We start from the raw sequence: 18,374 nt of genomic DNA on the forward strand, positions 1-18,374 counted from the left end.
ACCCCTAGGGGCCTGTCATGTTAACCCCTAGGGGCCTGTCATGTTAACCCCTAGGGGCCTGTCATGTCCTATAGTGGCCATGTTAACCCCTAGGGGCCTGTCATGTCCTATAGCGGCCATGTTAACCCCTAGGGGCCTGTCATGTTAACCCCTAGGGGCCTGTCATGTTGACCCCTAGGGGCCTGTCATGTTGACCCCTAGGGGCCTGTCATGTTGACCCCTAGGGGCCTGTCATGTCCTATAGTGGCCATGTTAACCCCTAGGGGCCTGTCATGTCCTATAGCGGCCATGTTAACCCCTAGGGGCCTGTCATGTTAACCCCTAGGGGCCTGTCATGTTAACCCCTAGGGGCCTGTCATGTTAACCCCTAGGGGCCTGTCATGTTAACCCCTAGGGCCTGTCATGTTTACCCCTAGGGCCTGTCATGTTTACCCCTAGGGCCTGTCATGTTTACCCCTAGGGGCCTGTCATGTTAACCCCTAGGGGCCTGTCATGTTAACCCCTAGGGGCCTGTCATGTTAACCCCTAGGGGCCTGTCATGTTGACCCCTAGGGGCCTGTCATGTTGACCCCTAGGGGCCTGTCATGTCCTATAGCGGCCATGTTAACCCCTAGGGCCTGTCATGTTTACCCCTAGGGCCTGTCATGTTTACCCCTAGGGCCTGTCATGTCCTATAGTGGCCATGTTAACCCCTAGGGGCCTGTCATGTTAACCCCTAGGGGCCTGTCATGTTAACCCCTAGGGGCCTGTCATGTTAACCCCTAGGGGCCTGTCATGTTAACCCCTAGGGGCCTGTCATGTTAACCCCTAGGGGCCTGTCATGTTAACCCCTAGGGGCCTGTCATGTCCTATAGTGGCCATGTTAACCCCTAGGGGCCTGTCATGTTAACCCCTAGGGGCCTGTCATGTTAACCCCTAGGGGCCTGTCATGTTAACCCCTAGGGGCCTGTCATGTTAACCCCTAGGGGCCTGTCATGTTAACCCCTAGGGGCCTGTCATGTTAACCCCTAGGGGCCTGTCATGTTAACCCCTAGGGGCCTGTCATGCTAACCCCTAGGGGCCTGTCATGCTAACCCCTAGGGGCCTGTCATGTTAACCCCTAGGGCCTGTCATGTCCTATAGTGGCCATGTTAACCCCTAGGGCCTGTCATGTCCTATAGTGGCCATGTTAACCCCTAGGGCCTGTCATGTTAACCCCTAGGGGCCTGTCATGTTAACCCCTAGGGCCTGTCATGTTAACCCCTAGGGGCCTGTCATGTTAACCCCTAGGGGCCTGTCATGTTGACCCCTAGGGGCCTGTCATGTTTACCCCTAGGGCCTGTCATGTTTACCCCTAGGGCCTGTCATGTTTACCCCTAGGGCCTGTCATGTCCTATAGTGGCCATGTTAACCCCTAGGGGCCTGTCATGTTAACCCCTAGGGGCCTGTCATGTTAACCCCTAGGGGCCTGTCATGTTAACCCCTAGGGGCCTGTCATGTTAACCCCTAGGGGCCTGTCATGTTAACCCCTAGGGCCCTGTCATGTTAACCCCTAGGGCCCTGTCATGTTAACCCCTAGGGCCCTGTCATGTTAACCCCTAGGGCCTGTCATGTCCTATAGTGGCCATGTTAACCCCTAGGGCCTGTCATGTCCTATAGTGGCCATGTTAACCCCTAGGGCCTGTCATGTCCTATAGTGGCCATGTTAACCCCTAGGGCCTGTCATGTCCTATAGTGGCCATGTTAACCCCTAGGGCCTGTCATGTCCTATAGTGGCCATGTTAACCCCTAGGGCCTGTCATGTCCTATAGTGGCCATGTTAACCCCTAGGGCCTGTCATGTCCTATAGTGGCCATGTTAACCCCTAGGGCCTGTCATGTCCTATAGTGGCCATGTTAACCCCTAGAATGGTCCACCACCCAAAGGACATCCAGCCAACTTGACAACAGTGTGAAGCATTGGAGCCAACATGGACCAGTATCCCTGTGCAACTCAATATTACAAAAAAAATGTCTTAATGTTTTGTACACTCAGTTGCTGACTTATTAACCCCTCGTGCAACGTTTCCCAAACTCAGTCCTTTGGACCCAAAGGGTAGCACGTTTTGCCTTAACAATACACAGCTGAATCAAACGATCAGACCTTGAGGATTAGTTGATTATTTAAATCGGCTGTGTAGTTCTAGTGCAAAAACCAAAACATGCTCCCCCTGGGGTCCCCAGGACCGAGTTTGGGAAACTGTGCCCGGGGGCCTGTCATGTCCTATTGTGGGCTTGACTGAGCAGACAAGGCTTCGGTTTGATGGGCCTGACTGAGCAGACAAGGCTTCGGTTTGATGGGCTTGACTGAGCAGACAAGGCTTCGGTTTGATGGGCTTGACTGAGCAGACAAGGCTTCGGTTTGATGGGCCTGACTGAGCAGACAAGGCTTCGGTTTGATGGGCTTGACTGAGCAGACAAGGCTTCGGTTTGATGGGCTTGACTGAGCAGACAAGGCTTCGGTTCAAAGAGCTACCACAGTCACATGCTTGGAAACGAGGGGTAAATTGTTCTTAATGTAAGGCCAGTTTGCTAGATTAGGGTTGGAACAAAAACCTACAGGATGGTAGCACTCCAGGATTAAAGTTAGAGAGCCCTGGTCTAGGGGTAGACCGATTATGAGGTTTCAACGCCGATACTAATACCGATTATTGGAGGACCAAAACACCGATACCGATTAATTGGCCGATTAAAAAATATATATAAATATTTTTAATAATGACAATTACAACAATACTGAATGAACACTTATTTTAACTTAATATAATACATCAATAAAATCAATTTAACCTCAAATAAATAATGAAACATGTTCAATTTGGTTTAATTCATGGGAAAACAAAGTGTTGGAGAAGAAAGTAAAAGTGCAATATGTGCTATGTAAGAAAGCTAACGTTTCAGTTCCTTGCTCAGAACATGAGAACATATGAAAGCTGGTGGTTCCTTTTAACATGAGACTTCAATATTCCCAGGTAAGAAGCTTTAGGTTGTAGTTATTATAGGAATTATAGGACTATTTCTCTCTATACCATTTTGTATTTCATATACCTTTGACTATTGGATGTTCTTATTGGCACTTTAGTATTGCCAGTGTAACAGTATAGCTTCCGTCCCTCTAGTTAGCGAGCGCTAAATAGCCAGCCATTTCACTTCGGTCACAGCAGCCTAATCTCAGGAGTTGATAGGCTTGAAGTCATAAACAGCGCAATGCTTGACGCACAACGAAGAGCTGCTGGCAAAACGCACGAAAGTGCGGTTTGAATGAATGTTTACGCGCCTGCTTCGGCCTACCACCACTCAGTCAGATACTTAAGATACTTGTATGCTTGTATGCTCAGTCAGATTATATGCAACGCAGGACACACGATAGATAATATCTAGTAATATCATCAACCATGTGTAGTTAACTAGTGATTATGATTGATTGTTTTTTACAAGATAAGTTTAATGCTAGCTAGCAACTTACCTTGGCTTACTGCATTCGCGTAACAGTCTCCTTGTGGAGTGCAACGAGAGAGAGAGGCAGGTCGTTATTGCGTTGGACTAGTTAACTGTAACGTTGCAAGATTGGATCCCCCGAGCAGACAAGGTGAAAAATCTGTCGTTCTGCACCTGAACGAGGCAGGTAACCCACCGTTCCTAGGCTGTCATTGAAAATAAGAATGTGTTCTTAACTGACTTTCCTAGTTAAATAAAGGTATAAAAAAATACATTTCAAAATCAAAAAAATAAATGTAATATTATTATTATTTTTAAATCGGCGTGCAAAAATACAGATTTCCGATTGTTATGAAAACTTAATTAAATCGGCCGTTCTGATGAATCGATCAACCTCTAGTACCTACCCTTTAAAATGGGAGATCCTCAAACAGTAGAGGTGTCTGTCTGTCTGTCTGTCTGTCTGTCTGTCGCAGATTCTTTGTCAGTGGGAGAAAAAAAAAGAAGTTTATCCTTAGAACCAGAACAGACCCATTACAGCCTGTAGCTGGAACCAGACCCATTACAGCCTGTAGCTGGAACCAGACCCATTACAGCCTGTAGCTGGAACCAGACCCATTAGAGCCTGTAGCTGGAACCAGACCCATTACAGCCTGTAGCTGGAACCAGACCCATTACAGCCTGTAGCTGGAACCAGACCCATTACAGCCTGTAGCTGGAACCAGACCCATTACAGCCTGTAGCTGGAACCAGAACAGACCCATTACAGCCTGTAGCTGGACCCATTACAGCCAGAACAGACCCATTACAGCCTGTAGCTGGAACCAGACCCATTACAGCCTGTAGCTGGAACAGCCAGACCAGACCCATTACAGCCTGCTGGAACCAGCTGGAACCAGAACAGACCCATTACAGCCTGTAGCTGGAACCAGACCCATTACAGCCTGTAGCTGGAACCAGAACAGACCCATTACAGCCTGTAGCTGGAACCAGAACAGACCCATTACAGCCTGTAGCTGGAACCAGACCCATTACAGCCTGTAGCTGGAACCAGACCCATTACAGCCTGTAGTTGGAACCAGAACAGACCCATTACAGCCTGTAGCTGGAACCAGAACAGACCCATTACAGCCTAGCTGGAGAACAGACCCATTACAGCCTGTAGCTGGAACCAGACCCATTACAGCCTGTAGCTGGAACCAGACCCATTACAGCCTGTAGCTGGAACCAGACCCATTACAGCCTGTAGCTGGAACCAGACCCATTACAGCCTGTAGCTGGAACCAGAACAGACCCATTACAGCCTGTAGCTGGAACCAGAACAGACCCATTACAGCCTGTAGCTGGAACCAGAACAGACCCATTACAGCCTGTAGCTGGAACCAGAACAGACCCATTACAGCCTGTAGCTGGAACCAGAACAGACCCATTACAGCCTGTAGCTGGAACCAGACCCATTACAGCCTGTAGCTGGAACCAGAACAGACCCATTACAGCCTGTAGCTGGAACCAGACCAGACCCATTACAGCCTGTAGCTGGAACCAGACCCATTACAGCCTGTAGCTGGAACCAGACCCATTACAGCCTGTAGCTGGAACCAGACCCATTACAGCCTGTAGCTGGAACCAGAACAGACCCATTACAGCCTGTAGCTGGAACCAGAACAGACCCATTACAGCCTGTAGCTGGAACCAGACCCATTACAGCCTGTAGCTGGAACCAGACCCATTACAGCCTGTAGCTGGAACCAGACCCATTACAGCCTGTAGCTGGAACCAGAACAGACCCATTACAGCCTGTAGAGTACAGAGTTTAAATATTGATGGTTTTAGTGCTGCTAACTGTTTGCCTCCCTCCCCCACACAGTCTCTCAGAAAATGTTCTCCTTTTTGACTCAATGATTCCGAGCAGCGCAAGGACTCTGAACAGTCAAAGGTCATTAAAAACAGCCCCGAGGTGCCTCTCCCCAACATATACTGGACCCCGTCTGCCCACAAGCCACTCATCTAGTCTCCGTCCCAGGGACCCCCAGGGCTCCTCTCCTGCCCACCGTTCCCACCCTGATCCATTACTCATGACCACCAGTAAACACAAGATGGTAGAGTTGAAATGTGTCTGTGAGATGAGGACAGGAGATGATTCACCAAGCCTCGGAGGTATAATGGCCATAAAACACTGATGGAATTATCCGCAACGCAAGGGTTTTTAGAGCGGACACAAGAGGGAGAGAGAGAGAGAGAAAGAAGGATAGAGAGAGAAAGAGGGATACAGCCTGGTGGAACCAGGACCCATAGAGTTGGAACCAGAGAGGATGGAACCAGAGAGAGAGAACAATTACAGAGAGACCAGAGAGACCCATTACAGAGCTGGAGACCCATTACAGAGAGAACCAGACCCAGAGCCTGAGAAAGAGAGAACCAGAGCTGGAACCAGAGACCCATTACAAGAACCAGAGACCCATACAGCCTGTAGCTGGAAAGAGCCTGTAGCTGGAACCAGAAAGAGAGACCCATTACAGCCTGAGAGTACAGAGAGAGATGGTTTAGAGTCTCTCAGAAAAGACTCAATGAGAGAGAGGAAACAGTCAAGATTAAAAACAGAGGTGACTGGAGAAAAGATCTAGTCTCCGTCCCAGGGAGGGGCTCTCTCCTGCCCAGACCCTGATCCATTACTCAGACCACCAGTAAACACAAGAGAGAGTTGAAATGTGTCTGTGAGATGAGGACAGAGATGATTCACCAAGCCTCGGAGGTATAATGGCCATAAAACACTGATGGAATTAAAGAGAGAGAGGATAAAGAGAAAGAGAGAAGAGAAAGAGAGAGAAAGAGAGAGAGAAAGAGAGAAAGAGAAAGAGAGAGAAAGAGAGAGAGAGAGAGAGAAAGAGAGAGAAAGAGAGAGAGAAAGAGAGAGAGAGAAAGAGAAAAAGAGAGAGAGAAAGAGAAAGAGAGAGAGAGAGAAAGAGAAAGAAAAAGAGAGAGAGAGAGAGAGAAAGAGAGAGAAAGAGAGAAGAAAGAGAGAGAGAAAAAGAGAGAGAGAGAGAAGAAAGAGAGAGAGAGAGAAGAGAGAGAGAGGAAGAGAGAGAGAGAGAGAGAGACGGCTAGAGGGAGAGAGAGAGAGAGAGAAAGAGGGATAGAGGGAGAGAGAGAGAGAAAGAGAGAGAGAAAGAGAGAGAGAGAAGAGAGAGAGAGAAAGAGAGAGAAAGAGAGAGAGAAAGAGAGAGAGAGAGACGGCTAGAGGAAGAGGGATAGAGAGAGAGAGAAAGAGGGATAGAGAGAGAGAGACGGACCACACAAGGCTAATCAGATTTGACAGATTGCACTTAACTAAAGGACTGATCTGGTCTTTGTCCTTCCAGATGTCTGGAGGTGTAGGGGGCTGAGTGAGGGATTGGAGGTCACATCACAATATTGAAAGTCTACACAGGCTAGGCCCATTATTGTCCCAACCCGTCACGAGATACGGTCAATGCCAAATGAAATTGCAATTGATTAGTTGCTTGTAAATCACCGGGGGGAGGGGAAATTGATGTGGAGAGTGGGGCAATATATATTACGTGATCTGGACATGCAGAATGATACAGGGATGACAGAACCCGGGTCAGAGAGAGATAGAGGACTCTAGAACCCGGGTCAGAGTTAGATAGAGGACTCTAGAACCCAGGTCAGAGTTAGATAGAGGACTCTAGAACCCGGGTCAGAGTTAGATAGAGGACTCTAGAACCCAGGTCAGAGAGAGATAGAGAACTCTAGAACCCGGGTCAGAGAGAGATAGAGGACTCTAGAACCCAGGTCAGAGAGAGATAGAGGACTCTAGAACCCAGGTCAGAGAGAGATAGAGGACTCTAGAACCCAGGTCAGAGATAGAGGACTCTAGATGCATAAAACCATTTAGCCTCCAGCCAACCCCCGCCTCCAGCCAACCCCCGCCTCCAGCCAACCCCCGCCTCCAGCCAACCCCCCGTCAGTCAGAGAGATGTGGTCCTGCAGTGGTTTCCAATCCAGGTCCTGGGAACCCAAACAGGTGCAGATTTTAGGTTTTTCTCTCCTCACAAATCAAAATGTTTGAGGAGTTGATGGATGGAATCAGGTGTCGTGTTCAGGCAGAAACTAAATGGATAACCGTGTGGGTACCCAGGACCCGCGTTAACACTGTGCTACTGTTGAAAAGGAAGCTCCAGAAATAGTCTATGGATTGGCCTCAGTTTTACACACACACACACCATCCCACTTTGAATAATTCAAACCTGCCCTCCATTTACTGTAAATATGCAGTAACTCAGTAGGTCTAACTAGGCAAATCCCTGACCTTCAGAGGAAGGCTCCACACCACAGCACTCCATAACACTTCCTCATATTGGTTGAGGAGGACGTATTTAGATGAACAAGCTGCAGGTTGGTTATGAGGTGGGTCTGATTGATGCTAAGTGGCTAAGGCTAACGATCTCTGTCATCGGAAGGAAGATACCTCCCCTGTAATTTACAGAAGGTTTGGCACTGTACACCATGTCCCGGTTTACTTCAAATAATAACCATGACATTTTCTCCAGATATCCAGATAGTTTAAAATACATGTTTATTTTTTATTTTATTTTATTTATTTTAAATGTGGGAACTTGTTTGCTGTCTGACTTGGGAGACTGCTGCTCTGTGTGCTGCAGCAGGGTGAGGGAAGGGCCGTGAAACGAGAGGGAGGGAGTAGTAGCCATACTCGTGCTGTTTAGACTAGTTGCCCCCGTAGGTCATCCGTCATTTAGACTAGTTGCCCCCGTAGGTCATCCGTCATTTAGACCAGTTGCCCCCGTAGGTCATCCGTCATTTAGGCCAGTTGCCCCCGTAGGTCATCCGTCATTTAGGCCAGTTGCCCCCGTAGGTCATCCGTCATTTAGACCAGTTGCCCCCGTAGGTCATCCGTCATTTAGGCCAGTTGCCCCCGTAGGTCATCCGTCATTTAGGCCAGTTGCCCCCGTAGGTCATCCGTCATTTATGCCAGTTGCCCCCGTAGGTCATCCGTCATTTAGGCCAGTTGCCCCGTAGGTCATCCGTCATTTAGGCCAGTTTAGACTAGTTGCCCCCGTAGGTCATCCGTCATTTAGGCTAGTTGCCCCCGTAGGTCATCCGTCATTTAGGCCAGTTGCCCCCGTAGGTCATCCGTCATTTAGGCCAGTTGCCCCCGTAGGTCATCCGTCATTTAGGCCAGTTGCCCCCGTAGGTCATCCGTCATTTAGGCCAGTTGCCCCCGTAGGTCATCCGTCATTTAGGCCAGTTGCCCCCGTAGGTCATCCGTCATTTAGACTAGTTGCCCCCGTAGGTCATCCGTCATTTAGACTAGTTGCCCCCGTAGGTCATCCGTCATTTAGGCCAGTTGCCCCCGTAGGTCATCCGTCATTTAGGCCAGTTGCCCCCGTAGGTCATCCGTCATTTAGGCCAGTTGCCCCCGTAGGTCATCCGTCATTTAGACTAGTTGCCCCGTAGGTCATCCGTCATTTAGACTAGTTGCCCCCGTAGGTCAGCCGTCATTTAGACTAGTTGCCCCCGTAGGTCAGCCGTCATTTAGACTAGTTGCCCCCGTAGGTCAGCCGTCATTTAGACTAGTTGCCCCCGTAGGTCATCCATCCTACCAGCTGGTAGTGACTGTCTAGATCAGTAGAGAGCCCTAATAGAGCCCTGTTCTGTTCCTCTCCTGACTGACAGCCCCCTCGGGGCAGAAGGGTTTCCCGCAGAGCCCCCTCGGGGCAGAAGGGTTTCCCGCAGAGCCCCCTCGGGGCAGAAGGGTTTCCCGCAGAGCCCCCTCGGGGCAGAAGGGTTTCCCGCAGAGCCCCCTCGGGGCAGAAGGGTTTCCCGCAGAGCCCCCTCGGGGCAGAAGGGTTTCCCGCGGCAGAAGGGTTTCCCGCAGAGCCCCCTCGGGGCAGAAGGGTTTCCCGCAGAGCCCCCTCGGGGCAGAAGGGTTTCCTGCACCTTCAACACTAGAATCGCCTGGCCCTTCAGCCTATCAGTACCGGCTAGAGAAGCGTCATCTTTAGCATACGCATCAGATGCATATCAACCTGCAAGGTGCCCAAGCACCAACGCTTGATAAATAGTGGATTAACAACTGTCATTCCTAGTGAAAAAAACATAGGCCTTAAAACCAACTTGACATCTTCAGTTAATGATGAGTCACCATTCTGACAGTCTATAAATACATGACTGGACAGGGGCGCAGCAATGGCTAGACCTGGGAGGGCATAGGCCCAGCAGCTGGGGAGCCAGACCCAGCCAATCAGAATGAGTTTACAGACGATTCCAGGGGTGAAGAAAAAGGATGTGGAGGTCCTGGGCTGGAGTGGTTAAACGTGGTCTGTGGTTGTGAGGACGGTTGGACGTACTGCCAAAAAACGACTTTGGTAGTGGCTTATGGTAGATAAATGAACATTATATTCTCTGGCAAGAGCTCTGTTGTACATTGCTGCAGTCAGCATGCAAATTGCACGCTCCCTCAAAACTTGAGACATCTGTGGTATTATGTTGTATGACAAAACTGCACATTTTAAAGTGGCGTTTTATTGTCCCCCAGCACAAGGTGCACCTTTGTAATGATCATGCTGTCTAATCAGCGTCTTGATATGCCACACCTGTCAGGTGGATGGATTATCTTGGCAAAGGAGAAATGCTCTCTAACAGGGATGTAACCACATTTCTACACTTGTAGACACTTCTACACACATTTCTACACTTGTAACCACATTTCTACATTTTCTACATTTGAGAGAAATAAGAAAATAGTCAAAATAAATACAAACCCTTGAATGAGTAGGTGTCCAAACTTTGACTGGTACTGTACATATATATTACACAATATATTATATAATAATACAATACCCCAGTATACGGTATGTACGATATACTGCCCAAGCCTAGTGAATTACAATACCCCAGTATACGGTATACTGCCCAAGCCTAGTGAATTACAATACCCCAGTATACGGTATACTGCCCAAGCCTAGTGAATTACAATACCCCAGTATACGGTATACTGCCCAAGCCTAGTGAATTACAATACCCCAGTATACGGTATACTGCCCAAGCCTAGTGAATTACAATACCCCAGTATACGGTATACTGCCCAAGCCTAGTGAATTACAATACCCCAGTATACGGTATACTGCCCAAGCCTAGTGAATTACAATACCCCAGTATACGGTATACTGCCCAAGCCTAGTGAATTACAATACCCCAGTATACGGTATACTGCCCAAGCCTAGTGAATTACAATACCCCAGTATACGGTATACTGCCCAAGCCTAGTGAATTACAATACCCCAGTATACGGTATACTGCCCAAGCCTAGTGAATTACAATACCCCAGTATACGGTATACTGCCCAAGCCTAGTGAATTACAATACCCCAGTATACGGTATACTGCCCAAGCCTAGTGAATTACAATACCCCAGTATACGGTATACTGCCCAAGCCTAGTGAATTACAATACCCCAGTATACGGTATACTGCCCAAGCCTAGTGAATTACAATACCCCAGTATACGGTATACTGCCCAAGCCTAGTGAATTACAATACCCCAGTATACGGTATACTGCCCAAGCCTAGTGAATTACAATACCCCAGTATACGGTATACTGCCCAAGCCTAGTGAATTACAATACCCCAGTATACGGTATACTGCCCAAGCCTAGTGAATTACAATACCCCAGTATACGGTATACTGCCCAAGCCTAGTGAATTACAATACCCCAGTATACGGTATACTGCCCAAGCCTAGTGAATTACAATACCCCAGTATACGGTATACTGCCCAAGCCTAGTGAATTACAATACCCCAGTATACGGTATACTGCCCAAGCCTAGTTCATACAATACCCCAGTATACGGTATGTACGGTATACTGCCCAAGCCTAGTGAATTACAATACCCCAGTATACGGTATACTGCCCAAGCCTAGTTCATACAATACCCCAGTATACGGTATACTGCCCAAGCCTAGTTCATACAATACCCCAGTATACGGTATGTACGGTATACTGCCCAAGCCTAGTTCATACAATACCCCAGTATACGGTATGTACGGTATACTGCCCAAGCCTAGTTCATACAATACCCCAGTATACGGTATGTACGGTATACTGCCCAAGCCTAGTTCATACAATACCCCAGTATACGGTATGTACGGTATACTGCCCAAGCCTAGTTCATACAATACCCCAGTATACGGTATGTACGGTATACTGCCCAAGCCTAGTTCATACAATACCCCAGTGTACGGTATACTGCCCAAGCCTAGTTCATACAATACCCCAGTATACGGTATGTACGGTATACTGCCCAAGCCTAGTTCATACAATACCCCAGTGTACGGTATACTGCCCAAGCCTAGTTCATACAATACCCCAGTATACGGTATGTACGGTATACTGCCCAAGCCTAGTTCATACAATACCCCAGTATACGGTATGTACGGTATACTGCCCAAGCCTAGTTCATACAATACCCCAGTATACGGTATGTACGGTATACTGCCTAAGCCTAGTTCATACAATACCCCAGTATACGGTATGTACGGTATACTGCCCAAGCCTAGTTCATACAATACCCCAGTATACGGTATGTACGGTATACTGCCCAAGCCTAGTTCATACAATACCCCAGTATACGGTATGTACGGTATACTGCCCAAGCCTCGTTCATACAATACCCCAGAATACGGTATGTACGGTATACTGCCCAAGCCTAGTTTATACATGTACATTTTAAAAGCTGAACATTCTGGTGAAATTCTCACACTGTAGCGCTCTGGGAAAAGACCTAACAGTATAACTGGCACCTGGCTTCTCTAAAACATGTCAGCAGTCTTGACACTGCATCTCAATCAGAAGGTAATAACCGATAGGAAACAACGAAGACACCTTTACCTTTTAAATACAGTAACACAGAGGAAACACGAGAAGAGAACAGGGTATTAAAAAGGCCTTAGTTCCTACCTGTAGTAGGAGGGGCTCAGGGTTGAAGGCCAGGGTCATCAGTAACTGCATCCTCTCGGTGTCCTTCAGGTTCTTCAGCAGGAAGCTGCCAGAGTCTTTGGTTTCGGCATAACGTCGCACCACCCTGTCCAGCAGCCTCTGGGAGGGGCAGTGCACCAGGTCAGACCAGCCCTCTACCACCTCAGGGGTCAGCAGCCTCACGTCCCCGTTCAGCCTGGCGAACTCAGTCTTGTATATGGCCTGGATGAGGTCGCAGCGCGGACGGCCAGTAGCTCTCTTACAGATCTTCTGGTCGATGTCCGCCAGCTCCTGATTGGACCCCAGGCGTTTGAGCACCACGCGCCTCGTCCCCTCGCGCGGCTCTCCATACTGGGCGAAGTACACGTTCTTGACGTTGAAGACATCCAGGAAGCGCAGGCGTCCCCAGGTCTCGAAAGACACCTGGCCGTTCATGAACTTCCTGCACCAGCTGGTGCCGAAGCAGGCGGGGCACTTGTTGAGGTTGATGAAGCGGCGGTCCGTCAGCTCGTTCTTCTGGAAGGAGGCGAACAGGTTGTGGGTGTTCATCAGGAGGATAACAAACAGACCCACCACCAGCAGAAGCTTCAGACAACGGTAGAGGCGACCCAGCTTCAGAGGCAGGAAACGCAGCATGGTGGGACAGGATGGGGAGTTTAGGGGTTAGGGGGAACTGTTGAGAGTATTGTCGGGACGGGGGGGACAGGGTGGCTATCCTAGCCTCACAGCCTCTCGGTCATGTTTCACCGGGGTATCAGAGGGCCTGGTAGGGGTGAGGCTGGCACAGTGGGCCCCATGCAAAGATCTGGCACAGGTCTGCGAGTCATGTTCTCCCCGTCTGTCTGTTGAACCTTGAGCCTCGACCGGTGAGCCTGCAACCAAGCAGAGAGAGAGAGAGAGAGGGGAACATTACACAAGATGCCAGCGAAATACAAAAAGGGATACATTTCACAACAGTTGCACCAAGTCTCTTTTGATTCATGATAACCTCATCTCTGGGCTTCCGTCTGTACAGAGACGAGACGGCCCACAGCCCCCCTCTCCGTCTGTACAGAGACGAGACGGCCCACAGCCCCTCTCTCCGTCTGTACAGAAACGAGACGGCCCACAGCCCCCCTCTCCGTCTGTACAGAAACGAGACGGCCCACAGCCCCTCTCAGTCTGTACAGAAACGAGACGGCCCACAGCCCCTCTCAGTCTGTACAGAAACGAGACGGCCCACAGCCCCTCACTCAGTCTGTACAGAAACGAGACGGCCCACAGCCCCCATCTCCGTCTGTACAGAAACGAGACGGCCCACAGCCCCCCTCTCCGTCTGTACAGAAACGAGACGGCCCACAGCCGCTCTCTCAGTCTGTGCAGAAACGAGACGGCCCACAGCCGCTCTCTCAGTCTGTACAGAAACGAGACGGCCCACAGCCCCTCTCTCCGTCTGTACAGAAACGAGACGGCCCACAGCCCCTCTCTATCTCTGGGATATATTGTACCTTTTACATTTAAGTCATTTAGCAGACGCTCTTATCCAGAGCGACTTCCAATAAAACATTATTTTAAAAGAGTGGAAAAGCAGAAGACTGTTTCTGATGGAACGTTGAGATGTTCCACATGGGCTGGGCGATATATCAAATTATTATACGTGCTTCTACACCTGCATTGCTTGCTGTTTGGGGTTTTAGGCTGGGTTTCTGTACAGCACTTTGAGATATCAGCTGATGTACGAAGGGCTATATAAATACATTTGATTTGATTTATATCAAATGCCTGTATGGCAAGAATAAAGTTGTTTTTTTGTTTGTTTTTCTGAGCATTTATGTCCACTTTCTCTCGTCTATTTGGTCTCATCTCCTTCTGTGCAGTGTCCACCTTTGATTTATACACACGCCGAGCCCCTCCCCCACGCCGCTCACGCCGAGCCCCCTCCCCCACGCCGAGCCCCTTCCCCACGCCGAGCCCCTTCCCCACGCCGAGCCCCTTCCCCACGCCGAGCCCCTTCCCCCACGCCGCTCACGCCGAGCCCCTTCCCCACGCCACTCACGCCGAGCCCCTTCCCCCACGCCACTCACGCCGAGCCCCTTCCCCCACGCCACTCACGCCGAGCCCCTCCTCCCCACACCAAGCCCCTCCCCCGTGGGCTAACCACTAGCGCGTGGGCTAACCACTAGCAAATATATTGGTTCTCCCTTTCAAATGGAACAGGACCCTGTGTGCATCACAGAAGATAACCTTAGGAGTTTAACCTTTGATCAGCAGAGTTGCCCTGGATGGTTTTAATCTAGCTTTGAAGTAGACGGTATAAAAGAGCCTGGTGTCGCTACAGTAACAGCAGAACAGAGACCTAGAGAGAGCGAGAGAGAGATAACCAGACAGGGAGAGACTGAAAGAAACAGATGGTTTGGTCCTGAAGGGTAATGTTGATGTATATGTAAGGTTCACCCGGGGAGCCGTTAGCCAGGTTCACCCGGGGAGCCGTTAGCCAGGTTCACCCGGGGAGCCGTTAGCCAGGTTCACCCGGGGAGCCGTTAGCCAGGTTCACCCGGGGAGCCGTTAGCCAGGTTCACCCGGGGAGCCGTTAGCCAGGTTCACCCGGGGAGCCGTTAGCCAGGTTCACCCGGGGAGCCGTAGCTCCCGATCTGGGTCGCTGATAGAGACACGAGGCAGCAGAGCAGTAGCTCCCGATCTGGGTCGCTGATAGAGACACGAGGCAGCAGAGCAGTAGCTCCCGATCTGGGTCGCTGATAGAGACACGAGGCAGCAGAGCAGTAGCTCTCGATCTGTTCAATAGCAATACTAGAAGACTGATGAAGTGGCTTTGTTAAATTCACAATGGCTTTGACCATGAAAATTGCCCATTCTCAATTAGAGCTCATTAAGACATGGCTATTAGGGCCGCTGCTAACTTGAGAGGGAACAAGCTGACGAGCAGGAGAGCTAGCAGCTAGTGTGATTAATGCGTGTCGATGACCTCCGTACGGCGCTCGTCGGCAAGAGACAGGAAGTGACACGGGACTGGGAGCAGCGAAGAGAGCAGACACACATGACGCCACACCTGTCTGCTTACTGCAGCAGGTCCAGTCCCCATTACTTTCCTACGTAAAGGAGCCAAGCTGAGACAGTCCCCCTGCAGCTCTTCTCTCCTCCTCAACCCTCATTCCACCAGACTAGCTAAAAAGACATTAGAATTACTGATTTGAGAAATTATGCACCCAACTAGCAGCGCCACTTTGCATTTTCCTTGGCTTCACGTAAAATAAATCTGGTTCTCTCAACACGGAGGGAAAAAAAAGACTCCTGCTCATTTGCCAGTTCTATTCTAAATTACATTTCATTGAGCAAACTAATTGGCAGACTCTATATCCATTCCAAGGTGCACATGAGATCACGTGGAACCATTGCCTTAAGCACGGTACACAGAACAATAAACTATTCATATTTTGAGCATTTCCATATTACACCCCCCCCCCCTCCCCCTCTGCCTAAAAATGAACAAGGGGGGGTGAGCAGGACAACACCAGCGATTTAACACTGTCTGAACATTTTATTAAATTTAAAAAAATAAAAAAAGCCTCATATCAAAACTTTGCATTCGTATTCGACAGACACAGACACAGGGACGGGGGGGATGGTAAGAGAGAGGGTAAGTAGATTGGGAGAGAGAAAGGGAACGGGAGCAAGAGAGAGATAGCGCACGAACACAAGAGGTAAAAACTGATGTCGATAAGAAGCTTCAAAAGGGACGGCTGCCTGGCTGCTTCCTACAACAGAGTGTGAGTGGAGACGCCGGCTGCGGTGGAGGCGGTTAAACATCTCCTGCATGATATCATCTCTATTCAAGTAACATTTACCGTGTGGCACGGAGCTCCACGAGGAGCAAAGAGATCAGAGTTCAGACCCACATCAGGAGGAGGGGGATATCAGAGTTCAGGCCCACATCAGGAGGGGGATATCAGAGTTCAGGCCCACATCAGGAGGAGGGGGAGTTCAGACCCACATCAGGAGGGATATCAGAGTTCAGGCCCACATCAGGAGGAGGGGGATATCAGAGTTCAGCCCACATCCCACATCAGGCCTACATCAGGAGGGGGATATCAGAGTTCAGGCCCACATCAGGAGGAGGGGGATATCAGAGTTCAGGCCCACATCGGGAGGAGGGGGGATATCAGAGTTCAGGCCCACATCGGGAGGAGGGGGATATCAGAGTTCAGGCCCACATCGGGAGGAGGGGGATATCAGAGTTCAGGCCCAGATCGGGAGGAGGGGGATATCAGAGTTCAGGCCCACATCGGGAGGAGGGGGATATCAGAGTTCAGGCCCACATCGGGAGGAGGGGATATCAGAGTTCAGGCCCACATCGGGAGGAGGGGGATATCAGAGTTCAGGCCCACATCAGGAGGAGGGGATATCAGAGTTCAGGCCCACATCAGGAGGAGGGGGATATCAGAGTTCAGGCCCACATCAGGAGGAGGGGGATATCAGAGTTCAGGCCCACATCAGGAGGAGGGGGATATCAGAGTTCAGGCCCACATCGGGAGGAGGGGGATATCAGAGTTCAGGCCCACATCGGGAGGAGGGGATATCAGAGTTCAGGCCCACATCGGGAGGAGGGGGATATCAGAGTTCAGGCCCACATCGGGAGGAGGGGGATATCAGAGTTCAGGCCCACATCAGGAGGAGGGGGATATCAGAGTTCAGGCCCAAATTCAGGAGGAGGGGGATATCAGAGTTCAGGCCCACATCAGGGGGTATCAGAGTTCAGGCCCACATCAGGGGGTATCAGAGTTCAGGCCCACATCAGGGGGGTATCAGAGTTCAGGCCCACATCAGGGGGATATCAGAGTTCAGGCCCACATCAGGGGGTATCAGAGTTCAGGCCCACATCAGGGGGGGGGTATCAGAGTTCAGGCCCACATCAGGGGGGGGGTATCAGAGTTCAGGCCCACATCAGGAGGGGATATCAGAGTAGTTCCCCAGAACAGTTGAGCCTGTCACTGTGTTTGTTGTGAATAGTACAACAGGAGAAAGCAATTACAATTTTCTTTTACAGAAAATACATTAGTGCAACACATTCGGCAGGAAATAGCTTCATTTCATCAGACGACAGAAGTGCAACACTGTTGGTCTCTTAATGAACTACTCGAGTAAAATGCGCTCAGTGAAAAAGCAAGGTGTTGTTTGCTACAGTGACGCACGGCGATCATTTCTAATGTTTATCATAGACAGAATGTAGCGAACTACATTTCCTAATGTTTTGCTTGAAGTTCATCTTGCCTTTTACCAGACAAAAGCAGGCTGGCTACTCCGACAAAAGCAGGCTGGCTACTCCGACAAAAGCAGGCTGGCTACTCCGACAAAAGCAGGCTGGCTACTCCGACAAAAGCAGGCTGGCTACTCCGACAAAAGTACCAGAGAAAATTAGCTACACATCAGTCAGAGCTGTCTGCTGTGAATTGTGCTCATTGTGTTAACATTCTGGTAATAGAAACCCAATGGGCTTTCTGCCACCTCGTGTATTAAGCCAGTAATACTGGAAATCTCAGCATGAGAAAAGGATTGTATGACGACATGAACATCTGGATAGCACCCAAGCTTAAACCAGGGCTAACCAGACAGAGACCAGGGCTAACCAGACAGAGACCAGGGCTAACCAGACAGAGACCAGGGCTAACCAGACAGAGACCAGGGCTAACCAGACAGAGACCAGGGCTAACCTCTGGCTGTTGGAGGAGAGAGATGCTTCAAAGCCACCTCTGACTAGGCATGGCCAGTAAACCATAAAAAGCCTACTGTATACCGGGGTATTTTGAAATAACGTAATTTTCATCATTTTGGGGGGTTTGGGGGGGAACTAAAGCTAGCTAGGGTTTGGTTTGGCTAGCTAGGGTTTGGTTTGGCTAGCTACGATTTGGTTTGGTTAGCTAGGGTTTGGTT

The 18,374-nt window shown here is 49.7% G+C and overlaps 1 protein-coding gene across 2 annotated transcripts in view; it reads right to left on the bottom strand.

Moving 5' to 3' along the window:
* LOC115127923 (divergent protein kinase domain 2A) overlaps positions 1-18,374 on the bottom strand; it is a 92,521-nt gene that overhangs the window by 65,247 nt on the left and 8,900 nt on the right. For both annotated transcript variants that reach the window (XR_010460441.1, XM_065006865.1), the window contains exon 2: positions 12,432-13,321. Coding sequence is in view for 1 of the 2 variants with exons in the window: in XM_065006865.1 (XP_064862937.1) it covers positions 12,432-13,085 (654 nt within the window). In the remaining variant the exon portion in view is untranslated. The remainder of the gene's footprint in view (positions 1-12,431; positions 13,322-18,374) is intronic.

Source organism: Oncorhynchus nerka, linkage group LG22, assembly GCF_034236695.1.
Source record: "Oncorhynchus nerka isolate Pitt River linkage group LG22, Oner_Uvic_2.0, whole genome shotgun sequence".
In the NCBI taxonomy this organism is placed as follows: domain Eukaryota; kingdom Metazoa; phylum Chordata; class Actinopteri; order Salmoniformes; family Salmonidae; genus Oncorhynchus; species Oncorhynchus nerka.